The sequence below is a fragment of the Pteropus medius genome, unplaced genomic scaffold (assembly GCF_902729225.1).
Source record: "Pteropus medius unplaced genomic scaffold, Ma_sr-lr_union100, whole genome shotgun sequence".
In the NCBI taxonomy this organism is placed as follows: Eukaryota; Metazoa; Chordata; class Mammalia; order Chiroptera; family Pteropodidae; genus Pteropus; species Pteropus medius.
This window is the reverse complement of record NW_024354500.1, coordinates 28,693,083-28,711,975: the sequence shown is the minus strand read 5'-3', so window position 1 is coordinate 28,711,975 and position 18,893 is coordinate 28,693,083. Positions and strand designations below refer to the sequence as shown.

General features: G+C 35.6%; 1 protein-coding gene across 21 annotated transcripts in view; it reads right to left on the bottom strand.

Annotated features, from left to right (window-relative positions):
* Positions 1 to 18,893, bottom strand: part of DST (dystonin) — a 404,042-nt gene that overhangs the window by 52,970 nt on the left and 332,179 nt on the right. For all 21 annotated transcript variants that reach the window (XM_039853102.1, XM_039853089.1, XM_039853093.1 and 18 more), the window contains 8 exons: positions 16,911 to 17,077; positions 15,379 to 15,538; positions 14,839 to 15,165; positions 14,236 to 14,320; positions 12,757 to 12,998; positions 11,627 to 11,833; positions 1,842 to 1,961; positions 1,538 to 1,645 (listed from right to left, as the gene is read on the bottom strand). In XM_039853102.1, the coding sequence (XP_039709036.1) occupies positions 1,538 to 1,645; positions 1,842 to 1,961; positions 11,627 to 11,833; positions 12,757 to 12,998; positions 14,236 to 14,320; positions 14,839 to 15,165; positions 15,379 to 15,538; positions 16,911 to 17,077 (1,416 nt within the window). The remainder of the gene's footprint in view (positions 1 to 1,537; positions 1,646 to 1,841; positions 1,962 to 11,626; positions 11,834 to 12,756; positions 12,999 to 14,235; positions 14,321 to 14,838; positions 15,166 to 15,378; positions 15,539 to 16,910; positions 17,078 to 18,893) is intronic.

Here is an 18,893-nt window from a genome sequence, read left to right as displayed (position 1 = left end):
AACTGTTTCTATGTATAAAACAGTTCATTTTAAATTATAGAAAGGCCTTCCAGGTTTATTCATGTTGTTGCAAATGGCAAGATTTCCTTCTTTTTTAAGGCAGAATAATATTCTTCTGTATGCTAACATTAAGTGTTCTTACCACAATAAAAAAAATGTATATATACATATGTAAAAATAGCAAAAATATGGAACATCTTAAGAGTACAACCACTGGAGATCAAGCTGATTTAGTGTAATATATTCATACAATGGAAGTCTATGCAATCATCAAAAACCATGGAATTTAATGACAGAAAACATCTCAAAAAATATTAAGTGACAAATACAAATAAATAAATAAATAAATAAATAAATAAATAATAAGCAAGTCCTCAAGATTTTATGAGTAAGACACTAAACTCTCCAAACACAATAAGCAGAAATTTTCAGCCATTCTTACAATGTCTTCTAGGTTAGAAAACAAGTCTCATGAGTCTAGTAACAATTACACTGCATTCTCAAAAAAATAAGGACTACCTTTCACCAATGAAATTGTAAGGGGAACTGCTAGTCAGCAAAATTAATTACATATATTAGAATCAAAGTAGAACATTATGCTATCCACTGACTTTAGGGATTGGTCACAGTGATCTAGATTATGGTATAAATTTGCATCATAAACTAATAGCAGAAGATAGTAATCTAATAAACCACAGAATTACACAGAAATTATTTCACGATCTATAGTTTTCATGTCAGAATCTTTACAAAAATAAAGGAAACATTAAATTATCAATGAATAAACTGCCATTTTAGAGTATAAATATAAGACAAAGTAAGTATCATTACATAGTGTACATTAAATTACTTTGTCTATGTTATACCTTAAAAGCAATGTATACTATTTAAAATATAATCTTAGGCATAGGCATTGGTATAATCTTGCTTTTGCCATGGGATATTTTCCTACTAGAAGCATTAATTTCTTTAGGCTGTTCAGATGTCTGAATATGAATTGAACTAAACATTTTTACTGAGGCTGGTTTTCCATTAGTCTAAAGAATCATTAAAACTACATGAACTGGATGCTTCCTTAATCATTCAACAACTAATTTTTTTCCCTATACAGCTTTATACAGAATGGATATCAGATTAGAGAGAACTACATGTTTTGGTTTTTGTTTCAGCTAACGAGGCCCAAATGTTTCTGAGGCATGTGAACGACAGTTGACATATATAATAACAATTTATACTGATAATAATGGCAACAATACAGCTAACATTAATTGAATGCTTAATGTGTGCCAGTTATTCAAGGACTCAGACCTTAATAGCTTTTCTGTATATTAAAAAAGATTGTCCCCAGAGTGATTCTCTTAAGGAATATTCCTTTCACTGTTATTCTGTAAGCTTGAAAAATGCCTCATTTGAAACTGATGATTTAGCTCTTTAAATGGCAGCTGTGAATAAAGGAGAAGTGTTTTCTAGAACTAAAAGCTCAGTATGTGCCGTTTATTCAAGACTGTCACTACCAGTCACACAGACAAGATCATACCTTCATTGACTGCTTTTCCTCTTCACTGCACGTGGTCATGATTTTAAGTCCAGATTTAACTAGTTCATCAATAACATCCTTGTGTCTCAAAATCTCCATGGTGAATGTCTGTGATTTATAGAAATAAAGATTGTAAAACAGAGAATGTATGAATAAAATGAAAATTAGGCAAAGTAGTTAAAAATTAAGTAAAGTAGTTGAAAATACCAAGTCACACTAGTGGGATCTTGCAAAGTAAATTGTGTAAGCACATTTTCTAGACTAGCATATAATTTAGATGCCAATTGGAAATGTACTTATTCACCTTTTGAACCTGCAGCTGAGCAGAGGTCTGGTCTTGCTCAAGCCTGATGTCACCCAGAGACATCAATTTCTTTTCTGTTTCAGTAATCCAGGACAACTCAGCATCAGCCGCTTGGTCAAACTAAACAAAAGATAAATAATTAGGTCAGCAAGTTCCTGAAACTGGTGCCAGAAAAATACCTATCTATATTTCTTCTAAATATCCTTATTACGCAAGTGGAAAATCTGAGCTTATCTATTCACGGCATCCTGAAATAATTCATTATAATGACTAAAGTTATAAAGAAAGGAGAACTTTCCGAAGAGTAATTAAACACAAGCTCTTAAAACATGTTAGATCCGTAACACAGCATCAACGATTTTAGGACCACTGATACTGTTGCCTTCTTTTTGGTAGTCTTAAGAATTTTCTCCTTAGGAGTACTATCCAAATTGAACACCTATAAACTCTAAAAGTCAATAGCTGGTTACCACCTTTCAATCATTTCCTCTGTCACTTTAAACCATATGATATGCAGGTAGCATTCTGCTGTCAAAGTACACAATTCCTAGCAAAAAGAATGAAAAGTTTTATTTCATGATTTTATTTTATTCCTAGCAAAAAGAATGAAGTGTGTATAACTGTATGTGTAAAATATGTCTCTTTGTATGCAGAGTATATCCCCAAATGACTCATGTATAATTTTTTACATCTCAGAAAATATTAATATCAGAAAATATTTTCAAGAGCATTCTTAAATATTTCAAGATATTTAATTTTCTTGATCATAACAGTAACTCATGGTAGAAATTCATAAAGTACAGAAAAATATACAAAAGAAAATTAAAAACTGGAATTAATACTGTTGGTATTTTACTGAAATTTCTTCCAGGAGTTGAAAAAGATTTATAAAGGTCTGGCATAATATTGTATAAACGGTTTCATATCCTGCTTTTTATTTTATAAAGAACATTTCCCATGTCATATTCTTTTAAGTGTGATTTTTAAATAACACCATTGTATTTTAGCATACCTGGATATTTTCATTTAGGCTCTCTGCATTTTTTCGCTATTATATAAACAACCCTGTAATGAATAGCCTTGTATATAAATCTCCATTGGTATCTCTAATTAGTTCCTTAGGGTAGATTCCTAGACGTTGACTACCAAGTCAAAGAACATGAACATTTTCAATACCTTGCATCAGATAAACCTCAATGCCTTCCAGGACCGAACGGTTATCATAAATGAGTAAAGTGGGCAAGTGACACCATAAGCGCCAATGATAAATGGTAACTAACAATGGCCTTGGTTGGAAGATTTAATAGGGAATGGACATTGTGAGTATTCAAGTCCAGTACTACCAGAACTTCTAGAGAACCTGGAAATCCACATGGGGTTAGGGTGGTTTGGGGTGGGGGGGCAGGGGAGGTGCAGTAACCATATGATGGGTGAGAAGGGCAGAGATAAGAAGCCAGATTGGAAAATAATTCACACTTTTAAAACATCATACAACATTACACAGACTCATGTACTTTTCCCTGTTCCTCATAAGTACACCTAAAAACTCAGGGTGTTATATATAAAATATCTGTAAGATGACTCTGAAAGGAGAGAGAAGAGAGTAGAATTGCTATGGACCTTGGAACCCAAGGAACAACACAGTGGTGAGTTTTCTGGGTTTTCTTCTTGCTTCACAACCCTAGACTGTATAATAGAGAAACTGAAAACCCAGAACCACCAACAGGCACAGACAAAACCCCAAGAAAAGCCTGCTCTCTCTAGCCAAAGGACCAGGAAAGGGGCAGCCTAGCAAGGCAATAAGCACTCTATTCTAACCATACACGACCAGAAAAACATGCTGTGGTCCCACCCACAGTCATACCAAGAAAGGCCAAATGGGAGGCCTACATTTCTACCTTCATGAGCCTATAACAAAGTGCTGACATCCCTGCCTGGGTGATATCAGAGAAGGCCAAGTCAAGAGCTGGAACTTTCATTCCCAATGGCCAATAAGAAGACCCCTGGCCACAGCATTGGTGGATACCCTGTGGGGAACCTGGACTTCCACCCCCACCAAGAAATAAAGAGTTGCCCCGCTCCTCTCTTTTGGGATGGTGTCAGAGAAAGTACAGCGGAGTCAGGATTTTCACCACTGCCCAGTGGTAGCATGGCCATCTTCACTGTGGTTATCAGTAGATATCCCTCAGAGAACTGGAACTCCCATCCCCACCCAGGAGAAATGAGGAGTACCCCACTACCTACTTAGGTGTCATGAGAGGTTGAGTGGGGAATCTGGACCTCTACTTTTACCTGGTAACACACTCCCCACTTGTTCTGCCAGCGTGGTGTCAGAGAAACCCAGTTAAAATAGAATGTTTAATTAAGACCCAAGACTCAGAACATAACATCAAGAACCAAGAAAACCTCAAACCGAACTAAAGAAGACAATCGATAGATGCCAATATCTAGAAAGAGATGTTAGAAGTATCTGAAAAAGATTTTAAAGCAGCCATGATCAAAATGTTTCAATGGGTAACTTCAAACACGGTTGAAATGAATGAAAAATCAGAAGGTCTCAGCAACACAACAGGAAGTCTCACTCAAGAAACAGCACATATGAAGAACCAAATGAAAAATTTAGAACTTAAAACTATAACAACAAATAAAAAGCTCAAGGGGTAACATTAATGAAGTGGACAGAGGAAAGAATCAGTGAAATAGAAAACAGAGAAATACCTAATCTGAATAGAAAACAAACTGAAAAAAAAAATCGACTGAGCCTCAAAGACCTGTGGAATTATAATAAAAGATCTAACATTCACGTCACTGGAATCCCCAGAAGGAGAGAAGAAAGAGGTTCTGGCTGAAAAAGTACTCACACATTTTTAAAATTATAAAAGTATAGACACAGAGACCAGATTTGTGGTTGCCGGCAGTTAAGAGGTGGGGTAGAGATGGAAGGGAATTGGTACAGCTATAAAAGGGCAACACAAGGGATCATTTTTGTGATGGAAATGTTCTGTATCTTGACTGCATCAATGTCAATATACTGCTTGAGATATTGTTCTATAATTTTGTAAGATGTTATAATTGGGAGAAACTGGATAAAGGGTCCAACAAGATCTCTCTGTACTACTCTTACAATTGCATGTGAATCTACAATTATCTCAAAACGAGTTAAAAAGTAACACCAAAAACTCTGCGTGGGTAACTTCTCATCTGTAAGTTCCTGTTTGCATTTTGTCTTTTAAGTATATACTGCCAAATTGTCTTTTTGATAAGACGTACTAATTTGTATTCCCACAAGCAGAGTTTTGCCGTACACCATTGTAAAGCTTATTGGAGGACTTTCCTTAATTGTAAGGATATCATCTGGCACAAACATTAACAGCACTGATTAAGAATATTGTTATGGTTTTAATCTCACAAATGAAAAATAAGTTATAGAAGTGAAAATACATATTATTAAGTTATTATTAAAACATTTTTATATGTTTTCACCTCTTCCTAAATAATGAATGACTAAATAAATAGAAAGCTATTTGCAGGTCAATTTCTTTTCGTCAATGGTTGAGATAGAAAAAAAATTTAGATAGTCATGTAAAATAATGGGCCCAAACCAGAAATCCAAGAGGAATAAAAATAATAATCTTACATTTACCTTTAAAAACTCAATCGCATAAGGATAAAGGAAGATATGAGTCAACAGGTCTTTACCTAACAATTTCTAGAAGTGTCACCCGAACAAAATTTGAATTCGAACTAATATACACCAAAAAATAGTGCAAAAGTCAAGCTGCTTTAAGACTACCATAGTGTCTGGGCAGCAGTCACACTATTGTATATGCTGATTAGAACACATTTGTCACTCTGGGCTCTTCTTTGAGTGTCACATGTTTAAGAGGATCACTAACATGCTAAAGAGTTGTTTCAGACAGAAATTCAGAGAACTAGTCATTAGAATGGGTGAGCTCTCATATAAGGGCAAAACTTCTAAAATGACTGTGTGTACATTTATATAATGTATATTTATTTTTCCTACATTTCCCATAGCATTATATATTATTCTCGGTGAAGCCACCTTTTCCAAAAAAACTTAATAAAGAGGCACATGGTTAGCACACAGTGAGTGAATCAGCATTCACTGATTCATTACTTTTTCTGATACTGGGACAAATCAGAACAACGTGGACTCCAGAAAGAATCTTGATAAACCATTTGAAAAATTATCTTAATCTGGTTCAATAATTTGTATGATGTTACTTAGTTTCAAAAGGAACTACTCATTAGTTCAATGTGATAAAGAAAAAAAAAATCTCATCAACTAATTCAGCAGCTTCAGATGTGGAAAAATAAATCTTTGTAAAAAAAAGTGGAAGTGCTTCTATCCATGCATTATTAGCTTTCAAGCCACATACAATGAAACCTCAAGGTATGACTTCATTATATGATTCTCTTAAGGAGTACAAAACTGAGAAAAACAGTCCAGCCTTTTCTGAGTACAAATGCTGAAAGATATCTGAATACAGTTTAACAGGAACAATTTTTTTCTTCTGCTGGCCCTGAAAAAATAAAGGGACACACTACCCCACACTACCTCTCTTGTTTATGCTCAGGCTATTTTTAGTATTTTTTTGACAGTCCTAATAAAGACAGGCTGTTAGTGTTAGTATTAGTTTAATACTATGTCTCTCTCTCTCTTTTATAAAGTATCCAATGAAAAACAGTATGATTATACCATCTAAGCTGTCAAAATATAAAGCTGAAACTCATACACTGGTTCTTTAACCAAGACAAATATTTGCTCTGCTGAAAGACAACAAGACTTCAAGTAGAAATTTCCCTTTTGTCTTTTGGAAAAAAAATTTATTAAACTGGCAAATATTTATTGTTTAGCAACAAACAGAATAGCCACAGGGTCTACATTAAGCAATTTACAGTAAAACAAGGCATCTTATTTAGGTCTATGATTCTTTCAAATGACTACTTAATGTGTATATTTCTAATGAACCATAAAAACTGTTTATTTCTCATGTGAGCAACATGGAGAACAAGGTTACTAGACAAATTTTAATAAATTTGTTTATTGCTCATATAAGTAGCAAAAATTGACTTCAAATAAATTGTAGATAATCTAAGCATCTATAGCTGCTTTCTGGGAAATATTTTAATGGTATCATCAGTGGAATCTAACCATCAGCCTTAGCTACTGTAACTCCTATTATACTTGAACTAGCATTCAGAAATTTTTGAACTAGCATTCAGAAATTTCCTACAGGCTAACGAAAGACATTTTAATTGGTTATCTCTAAATATTCCTGGAAAACTCTCTCCAAAACAATAAGGGTCAGCATTCTACTGGATGCACTAAGTGCTTCACATGCTATATCTCCTTTGATCCTGACAATTGTATAATGTGGGTGTTATCATTAACTCCATTTACAACTGAGAAAACCAAGGCAGAGACTAGTTAACTAATTTACCAGAGATTACCCAGCTAGTAAATGTTGGATCCGAGATTTGAACCAAGGTGGTGTGATTAGAACCCCAGATATTGGAGTCTTAATTGCCATATTTTAACCCTTGTGCTTGTATACAGTTTGGGCTTCATGAATCAAAACATTTATGTGATTTCATCAAAAATGGATCAAATATCACAACAATTAATAAGTGGTAGGTTTTAACTATTTAAACATTTCTCCGATCTCTGACAAATGGCTTTCAAACTTATCTAGAAAATTTATCTCGAGTGGAAAGAGGGGTTTGTGAAACACAGAGTAAGATCAGGCACCTTAACCAAGGACATCCTTTCACTCCCTTCCCCTGGTAAGGATCTTATCACTTTCTTTTGATTAGCACTTCCTTCCATTTTGCTTCACGTTATTCGTTATTCGTAACACAGCCCATATTTTCCCATCCCCAACACCTGGAGGGTCTAAACAAATCTCACTTCCGTGGGGGAGGTTTCCTTGTAGGTCTTGAAAAGAAATAAACAAGTGTTATTTTTTCTCCAAGGCTGACTCCTAATGACTCAATGAAATGTTTATCTTATTTGCACCAAATCATCAACCCATATGCCTTTATATTAGGGTTACGATGGCCCACTGAAATAAATAAGAACTGCCAGAGTGCCTGGAATTTTCAGACCCAGGGAAATGGACATATTTTAGCGACTTCTGACAATTGCACATTTATAAAAGGTAAAGCACAATGAACTGACCTGAGGTTTAAACAGTCACAGTGGCCAGAATTCAGGATATAAGTCTGTACATCTTTTAAACAAAAGTGCCTTTCCCCATTTCTACCTGGCTTGTTTCGTTCTATTTGCAATAATTAGAGAAAAAAAGCAACAAATATGTTACTTTGTATCGATAACATGCAAAAATATGTACAGTTTTTAACTCAATGGCATTCATTGTGAGGAGGCAGCTGTTTCGTTGTTGTTGCTGTTTTAATAAAGCTCACCGTCACTATTTACTAAGCTGCCTTGTTCCACTACTATTCTTCCTAAAAGTGATGAATGAGCCCCGTTCTTCTTTAAAAAGAATATCCTCTTCAGAATATCAATGCCTGCAAATCTGTAGTGTAAGATATGGGGGCTCGTAGCACCAAATCCATACAGTCATCACTCATTTGCCCATAACTGACACTGTTCATTTATTTCCCAAATAACTAACCACTCAACTTTGATGACATGTCTTTTCAAACCTGTTCTTGTGATATAGGATTAACATGAAAAAAATCTAACCATGTCAAATCAGAACTTCAGAAAAAACTAAACTTATGCAGGCCAGTTACAAAATACATGCTAACCAGAATATAGTATGCTCTCTTCCCTTCTCTCTTCAAACTTTAATTCTTTTCCTTGTTTTCCTGAACATCTTTTATGTTGACATTTGGCAATTGCCAATGCACTCTGTGACAGTAGCCTGACAGTTCACAAAGTCTCTGTGTGTCTGTTGAATTCCAAAAAGCAGGTTATAACATTATAAACAACCTTAGTGTGGGCAAAAGATGACACATCTTAAAAGAAATTTGCTTGGAAAACAGAACATTCAGTTATTTAAAATCTCGTTTGATTTAGCCAGGTTATTCAGGGGCAAAGCACTAAATCCACAAATGTAAAAATTACCAACTCATGTTCAAGGCGCACGTCCTCACCCTGTCACTGTTGGGGCAGAGGTCTGGGATGGAGTAGTGTTAATAAAACAAAGTACATGGATCTAAAGGGATGTCTAAAAAAAGATAGACTGTGGTTAGATCACATCCATGTTTCCGACGGAGAAGAGACAGACTGGTAGATGATTTGTTTATATAACAAAAAAACAGAGTACAAAATATGGGGCTAACATGAGGTCTAAAGAGGTTTTTTTTTGTTTTTTTTTTTTGCATCATTCCTATTATATTTTATGATGTATTATCTTTGGGTAAACAGAAAACAAATATTTTAGTGTCAAACTGTGCTCTGGTCCTAATTCCAAACATTTATCAGCGGGCAAGGTTATAAAACAATTTCAGTGACATATTAGTTCCTTTGTAAACCTGAAACTTATGAGTTTAGAAATGATTCTTCTGAATGCAAAACTAAGTCTCTGTCAAGTAAAAATAACAGGAACGAATTTGTTCTTAAACTTGCCTATAACGTGATTGATACTTCATGATCCTTTCAGTGTGGTAGTCTCATGCCTCACAGTCCTTATAAACTAGAAATATCCTAATTCATACTTCCATTTTGCTGCAATAATGGCGCCTTCCTTCAGATTCATAAAGAAGGTTAGAAAAAATGGATCATCCTCAGGATTTTTCCTCTCTATGTAATTTATAAGGAGGCACTCTAGTGTAGTAGAATGAGATCTGGATTAAATTCTGGTTGCAACTTCAGCACTAGCTATGTGAACACAGGCAAGTCACTTCACACACTGCACTTGTTCCTCCCAGCTCTAAATCGTGTGTCTGTTTAGCCTTACCAGAGGTATTTCTTTTTTTTTCTTTCCTTTCTTTTCTTTTCTTTTTTCTTTTTCTTTTTTCTTTTCGATGACTTAAGTGCATTTTATTGATTTTCTTTATTACGGGAGGTACTTCATTGGACAGACTTGTAGGCATTTCGAAGGAATGCACATATAAATACAGAATAAATACCCAGGAACAATCCAAAGCTATTAATGGCACTAAAATTAGCTGTATGACCTACTGGTAGTTAGATACTTTTACTACACCATTCTTTTATTCACTCACTCTCTCTCAAAAAAAAAAAAAAAAAAAAAGGCTGGAAGGATAGAAACCATATTGTTTATAAATTCCTTCTTCCGTGAATTTTTCTTTCAGAGAATCTTAAATTTTTCTATCAGGAACAGGTTTTTTTAATGCGGAAAAAAAATGTTATTTTCCTAACAGATATATGTTTTGGGTTCTAGAAGACACACACTGACCTGGTTAATATATTTTTTTAACTTTGGAAAACATTTGTAAAGCCTTGAATAGAACTGGGCTACCCAGTTAAAGACTTGGCACATATCAGAGCTTACTAACCAATATAAGCTCAGCCTGTCACCTTGCCTTTATTACTGTCTTGCTTCACTGAACTAACCAACCATAGTTAACTTCTCAAGAAAATCTTACTCCCAGGAGTACAGAATATTTGTCTTGCTGTTTAGAGAAGTCTCCAGTGCCAATTCTAAAATGCTGGAATAAATTCTGGTGAAAAACATTCAGTATTTTCAAATGTTTGAATGGACTTCACGAATAAACACATTTATTTTCTTATAATAATGAGGCATACAAATTGCTGCAAACTTTGAAAACAGCATTGAAAATACATTCCTCAGGCATGAATGGCCTCCCTCGCAAAAATTTCTTAGGCTGGACTTTTGCTATCGTTGTGCTTCATCAGCTTTTGTGATTCGAGAGCACGGCACTGAAATGAGGAGTGAAGCACCATTATTTAGAACTACATAAATTACATTTTTTATGGCAACCTTAGAAAATTAATTTTGGATGCTCCCACGCAATCTGCTTGATTTGTGTTTCTTGCTTTTGGCTTGTATTAGCAAAAGCTTAGTCATATACCTTCTCAAGCTCTGCTCTAAAGTACACTGCAACACCTCACTAACCCCATCAGAGAAAGTTTGCAATTAGAGTCTGATGACTTTACGTAAATATTCAGGGATTTCAATAAAAGTTAATCAAAACATGTATTATAAACTTCTTTTTCCAGGATCCCACAGTTTTCTGAGGGAGCTGTGGCAAAGGGTTAGGTGCCTACAGAACTCTTTGCAACTATAATTCTGTATGAGTCTCAGGTCAGAAACTATCATTTTTCTCTTTTCAATCATCGTCAGGAAAGAACTCTACCAACACGATTGTTTCCTTTTTAGAACAAATACAGCCTCTCTTTGCCAAAGCTGCATGTACATGAACAATTAATACTGACTTACATGACAATTCGAAATATTTCCTCATGTACAGATTAGACGTAGCCAACGCATAAAACTAACATTAGCAATATGCAGGTACATAGATAAAAAGCATTTTGTTTGGAAAGCAGGGTTGACCTTCACAGTGGTTGACCTGATAAGGCTAAGTCTGGGAAACAGTGAGGCAGATGGCTGTTAACAACGTACGGGTACACCTTACCCTGGCCCTCGGATGTCAAAGTAACCCGCATTCTTTTCAAACCCTTCCTTTCATTTTTGAAGCACAGCAAACGAATGGAAACACTACTAACAGAAATCTCTGTCCAGGTAAAGGCTCTGGAAACGACTGGAGAAAATTTACTGCCTGGACAACAAACCACTGGCCCCTACCTGCTGTGATCTCAGAATGGCGGCATCGATCTCCTCCACCTTCTGGGTGATAGTGTCGCTCACTAATCGGTAGCGCTCGTTGTCTTCCGCCACCATTTTTTCAAGTCCTTCCCTCGCCCTCCACGGTACCAGTTCCAGTAAAGCACTGCTCACTTCATTAAGGGAATCCAATAAAGCTTTGCTGTTCTTAGCTTCCTTCTTTAGCTCCTGAAAACAGAATTAAGAAAACACATAAATCTGTGGGTAACGTTTATGTGTTTGAACAGGCTTTTTCCTTTAACTGTGTTTGGGGCTAAAGTCCTTTACAGGTCAACAATGTGATGCACTGGCTCCCTTAGTTTCAGCTAAGTTCTATCAACCTTTGTTATTTAAAACTATTGTGCAAAAAGGAAAGTGTTTCCTGAAAAGTTCCTAACAACAATTCATTTGTCAACATGGCAAGATTTTATCTTTGAAATTTAATATAAATGTTTAAAAGTTGGGATACAAAGCCAAGCAAGTTAACATGTATCACTATGTGTTTTCTGGTAACCTCTAAGTAACCAGGTACCAGAAAAGTGGGGGAAGAGTAAAGTCCAAGCCAGAATCAAGTGACCCTCAAAATGAGGACACATTGGCTTTAAATTATCCCAGTTGAATCATTACAGGCTCAGCAAGCCTGACTTCACCAACTCCCTTTCACTCATATACGATCATATTTCCGGGGTGATAAAAACAGGCTGATACCTCTGAAAAGAAAAACGATTAGCAAATAGAGTACCACATTTGCAATATAATTAAAAAGGTCACCTCATGTTACTCATCTGTCTTATAAGAGCATTGTTATTCTAACCAAATTATGTGTATCTCTGGAAACAATGATCCTTTTCCACTATTTTACTTTTTCATCACTCTGTCTCCTGTGTAATAAACTGTACTCTCAATTATAAGACCGAAAACAAATCATAATACTGTGTTTTCGTCTCCAGGTTTCTAAAAGTTTAATCAGCTGATCTGCTGCCAGTTTCTGACAGCTCCCCGCCCACCAGGGCATATTAGCAATGACACGAGAAAACTATCATCTCATTCTTTGTGAATAAGACTCCCTAAAAGATAACAAGCTGATCCAAAATCTATAAATCATAGCATACTTTTTGTCGCACTTGTGCTTGGCTTGCGGCTTCTCCCTTCAGAACCTGAGATTCATATGAAAGCAGCTCCACCTCCACTTTGTCCAGCCAGGCGCAGAGCTCGTCGTGTGTGGAGTGCAGCCGCCTCGCAAGCTGCAGCGCCTGTTCCAGCGTCTTGGCGACATCCGTGCTCAGCCTAGTAATGTCTTTGTACCTTGCTTTAATGGCGTCCAACTTATCTTGAATTATTAAAACTTCATCACCTAAAATTTCAAAGGCATGTTATATCTCATGAAAGGGAGAAAAAAGGATTGGGGGAAAGGGTTTCTTCAGGTATTATTGTACACTGATGAGATTTTCTGTAGGGGAGGGGAGCATAGGAGACATATTTTAAAGAAGTCCTGACTCAAGAGGAGCCCTTTTCTAGGTTTTAATCTTTCCCAGGGTTACTGGCCAACCTAAACATGTCTGAAAATGCAAATATAAAAACCAGAAAAGAGTATAGTGCCTTCACTTATGTGGAAAGTATCACCTTTGTATCTATCTTGCATGGTGATTTTGGCTCTCAAGCGGAGAAGTTAAAAACTGTCTGGGTTCAAATACTGACTTCGTGGTCTAAAAATATTGACTTTGTGGCCTGTTATCGTACACAAGTTACTTAACCTCTCTGTGCCCCTGGATACTCATCATTACATGAGGGCAAGAACAGAACCTTCTTCATAAGGTTGTAATAAAAATTCGATGAGTTTATATTTACAAAGTGTTGAGAACAGCGCCTGGCATATGTGGAAGCATGCATACATGTGTGTATGCATGCATACATATGTATTAATGTTAAAATTAATACATTCATCTACACTATTCCTCCACCTCATTTTCAGACACACAAAGAAACTGTGTCCCAGGCTTCACACTCCTAGTTCACGGCTCTAAGTACTACATTAAATTCCTCCAACTCATAAAGAATGGTACTTGCCCCCCATCACACACATATGCTGAACTGGATATAGTTCAATGAAACTTTCCCGTGGCCACAGAGAATACTAAACCAAGAGAGTTTGTGTCTGTTTTCTTGGTAAGTTTGAGCATGAAGACATAAAGCCTGGGTATAGCTACAGTATATGTCACTGAATGTCATCTATTTTAAAATTAAAAAAAAAAAAAAACTATCTACAACCTACGTGCTCATCTAGAACAATTGCCTTCCACAAGTGGAAAACTAATGAAACTCCACGTGAGCTTCTCTGACCATCTCCTGTGCCACAGTGCTTTGTGTTATGAGTAATGCAGGCAATTTCACTAAGAACCCAAGTGAGATCATGAGAAAAAAAGTGAGATCATATTCTCACCCCCCTTGATCGGTCTTCAAAGCTTTCTCCAGAATGAAGTCTTGGAGTGGCCCCAAAATTATAAAGTTTTTGTTTCTCTCCCATCCAAAAATATTTTAAAAGCAATACAAAATGCTGACTCCATGATTATTTACTTGAAAAGATATCTCACCTGTTGTCTGTTTAAGTAGTTCTAAACCATTTAGTAATGCCTGATCTACATTTTGTTTTCTGAGCAGTATGTCTTCTTGCAGAACCTAAAATGCAGGTACCATTTTTACGTGGGGGAAAAAAAATTAAATAAGCATTAGCATTAGTCAATATTAGAGGACCTTCATTGGATTTTTATAGAGATATATCTGAGTAAACAGCTCACATTGTCACACATTCATTACTGTTCCCATGTTTCCCCTCCTCTTTCCACCACTGGGACCCATGTCCCAGGTTCGTCTACCATAATTCACAGCACACTCTCCTTTTCAGAAAATATTAAGGGCCCCATGTAGAGATACTGGAGTACTGGTTAATTGTGAGTCTTTGTATACAATGACAAGATAACAAATAAAAAGTGAAAAATCCAGCTATTGGGTAAATTCAATCTCTTTTTTAAAGTAACTTCATTAAAAGTTATCTGTACATATAGGCAGTCTTTTTTGAGTATATAGATATTCACCGAAATCATAATGAACATAAAATAATAATATGGAAACAAGGAAGACTCAGAAAATAATGACAATCAAAATAAAAAATAAATAAATAAAATAAATCAAAATACCCGAAGTTCAGATTGCTGCTCCCATAGCCCCTCAGTGCTGTAATCCTGGACTGAGAGCTTGCTCAGTTTGCCATGTACTTCATTCAGCCAATTCATCAGCTCAACTTCATCTTCCCCAAAAATCTTAGCATTACATAAGGCCTGCTGGAGCAGCTCAGACCTGCTGTGACTTTTCTCTTGAATCTCAATGTACCACACTTGAGAGGAGTCTAATTTATTCTGCACAGTATCTTTATCCTCCCTGGAGCTCAAAACCTTTAAAGACTGGCCAATGCTAACAGCCTGGTGCAAATGTTTATTGTGATTTATGATGTCATCTTCTAAGGCCTAAATAAAGTTTAACAAAAAAAAAAAAAAAGAGAAACAAACAGAATGGACAAATAAAAATGAAAACATAAATAGAACAAAAGGATGACATTTGAAATGAATTTAATTTGCAATTACACATAATGCAACAATAATACATAACTCAAATTTATGTCATAAAACCACGAAGGAAATGGAAAACCGAATCTTACTAATGTGTGATGGGTATCTTACTTTGTGCTGTGCAATCTGTTCCTCAAGTTTAGACGCTTGGGTTCCTATGGGCTCAGAGTTCGCCAGCCTCTTTTCTATGGTTGTAAGCCACTCATTCAGTGGTTCTAAGGTTTCATGAAATTGCTGTGCTACCACCGAGATACCTTCCAACTGACGATTCCTAAAAATGTGCCAAGATAAAGGTCATTTAGGGATGAAGAATGTGTGAAACACTCAACAAAAATCTTCACTCACGCTCCTGCATTCTATTCTAAACAACTTTTGTAGAAAACATCTGAGGTTAAAATTAAAATCTCTCACATTTAAAGGACACATTAAAATAGGTCTCCTATTAAATAAAACTAAAGTTGAACAACGGACCAGACTCAGGTGCCTCAATCTTATGAAAGTCTTAAGTAACTTGGTTATAATACAACGACAATAACAATAATAACAACAATAGTAATAATAACAGCAGTGATAATAATGATAATAATAGGTAATATTTATTCAACACATTTTAAATATTTTAAAAAGTGGAGAGTATCTCTCATGCAGGCAGGGCACAATGTCCTGGGGGCATTGCAGAGAAGGAATAATCTGCTGACACATATTGAAGGTCAACATGAAACTTTTAGCATCCTAGGAGTACCTTATTCTATGGTCCTGGAACTATAATTAATTCTACTCTCTCATTTAAGATTAGTCAAATCCTTTTTTTCACCATTTTAGCTCCAAAGGAGGTAGGGATTTACGGAAATACTCTTGTTCAGTGGTTCATCTATTTCCAATCAAACAAGTTTAAGTGGCTTCAGTGGTTCATCTATTTCCAATCAAACAAGTTTAAGTGGCTACACTTCGATGTAGCTACTACTCAAAACTGGTCAATATGGTGCCAATGGAGAGAATGCGGAAATGTAAGAGAGAAATGTTGAGAGCAAAAGTCCCGTGGAGCCGTGCTCTCGGCTTCCTGGCCTTCAGGTATGTTATAGCACCTTCCACTTGCCTTGTTTCCTAGCTAACTCCTACTTCTCCTTTAAAACATAGCTTAGCTGTCACTATTCTGCCCCTTGACAAGGTCCTTCCTATGAAACGCTCCCACAGAACTCTGTATTTTTGCTTTGAAATATCACATTTGTCGTTACTTTTCAACTGCTATAAAACTCTACTAGATGGTACCCTATTTGAAGACACTGATGATCTATCCAGCTCATCCCTGTAACCCAAAGCCTAGTTCTGTGCTTGATGCATAGTAGGCAGGCAATAACTATGAAATAAACAAATAAATAAATTACCCCCAAGAAAAATGTTTTTTTTTTTCCTCAAAAAAAAAGAGTTGGGGTGTATCTGGTGACTACAAGACACTACCCTTAGAAAAATAAGGAGAGAGGTACCCTTGCTATCTATGTTCACACACGTGATAAGCATAGGAAAATAACAAGAAAAGTATTACTAAATACAAAATATCAGTATTAAAGCCATTGCTACAATACAAACTCAGTATTAAAGCCATTGCTCCTCTTTCAAAAGATTGGAAGTAGTATTTAAGTTACCTTGTTTCAGCTTTACTAAGCAAGGCCTCCCATCTACTATCCAACAGATTTAGTTGTTTCAAAATCTTCACTTTATCTGCGGGTTCTGCTGTGGCAGCAATTTTTTCTCCTTCCCGTTTGATTACCTCCACAGTGGATTTGCGGTCATCTAACAATCTTTGGAGAAGCTTGAGGCAAAACAATAAATACCAAAAAAAAAAAAATTCAAAGGAATATTTGTGTCAATATAAAGGAAAATATATTCTAAGTACTTTTGATATGTTACTAAAATACATATTTAAATGGATTCACATACAAAAGGATCTGAAAAATAGGACTTTAAAAATAATGCATTTTGCTTAATGATTCATTACTGTTGCATCCGACATTGTGGTAGGGGCTTTTCATAGTAGGTGAAACGAATATTGATAAGACCACTAAAACCATTATTAATTTTTTAATATAAAATTATGAGGTAGAAAGTACTGCTTAGGGTAACTACAGTACAAAATAAGTCTACTACACCGAAAGTGCCAAATCTCCATTATTGTAATGAAACAGGAATGTCCCAAACATTCAACAATGATCTGTCCCATAAGATAAAAAAGATTACTAAAAATCATTACTGTTTTCAAAACCATTTCTGATGTTAAAGAATCTAATATAGAAAGAAAAGGTGAAACTCAAACCAAGTTCAAAAGCTACTGAGACTAAAATTAGAGGCTCCTGGCTCTTTTTACTGGTGAGACTAGCTACTAAAATCCTTCATGAGGATGAAAACTAAAAGAGAACTGCTAATTATTATTTCCAAAAGGAATAGAGGGTGGAACACATCGGAAATCTCCAAAGCCGGATAAATGAGACTAATATTTCAGGATTTAGCAGCAGAAAAAAAAATTTCATTTAATTCTAAGTAAACATTTCGAGAAGCCTGGAATGGAATGTTTGACAGAAGTAGCCAGAAGTCAAGACTGCCTTGCTCTTATGTAATCACAAAAAGTATTTCATGAGCAAGTGCTACGCACAGGTACTGCATTAACAGCAATGTGGAAGGCAAAGGTGTATGAAACACTATTTCATTGTTTCCTCAGTCTGATACTGACTGATAGGTTAAAGGTTAAAGAAATGGACAGTTACCCTGAAGTAACAAGCCAGAAGAGTATTTAGGTTACTTTCATTTTGAGATTAAGACCACCAAAGCAGGAGGCAGAGGAACATGTTCAAAAAGGAGAAGAAAAACAGACTGTCTTGATACAGGTTAGAGTCATTATAAAATCAAAGCCTAACAAGTGGTTTAGGCTGTTAAGGAAACTAATTAAGCGGATTACTTTTGATAACCTTTAATAAATTTCTAGCAATTAAGAAAGCAAAATCAGCACATAGGTTTTGTTGCTAAGCATAACCATTAACTCCGGGAGAATTACGAAGGTTTAAATTAAATTGTGAATGGCAGCAGTTATATTATTATATATAATATTACGGTATTATGAATAATATGTAACACTTTAATATTATTAGAGTCTATACGTTATATATTATTTTACCACATATGTAATATATATTATTCAAAAATCACACAAATGCAAGGTGTTTCCTGCGATGTCTCTTTAATTCTTCCTTCTAAATCCATTTCTAATAGGTTAATTTTCCAATATACTGAAGTCTTCAAAGAATTTTTAGATAGTACTGAACATCAAAATTAACTTATTAAGCCTCTTAATCCATTCCCTTCTTTTTAAAGTTTCACACAGGAGAAACCTTCCTAATGTGCTGTTTTCTAGGCCCCTCCCATAGGTCTTTTCAAGTCATGGCTGATATATTAGTACTGAAAACATCACTTAATGCTTTCTAACTGACCGCTACCACCAGGAGTACAAAACTGTATGTGTGGCCCCAAGTAGTTATCATCCCTCTAACGAGTATGCCTTTTCAACTTGGTCCTGTATTAATAGTGTCAAAAGACACACCATCATATTCTTTAGCACATGTGAATCAAATATATTT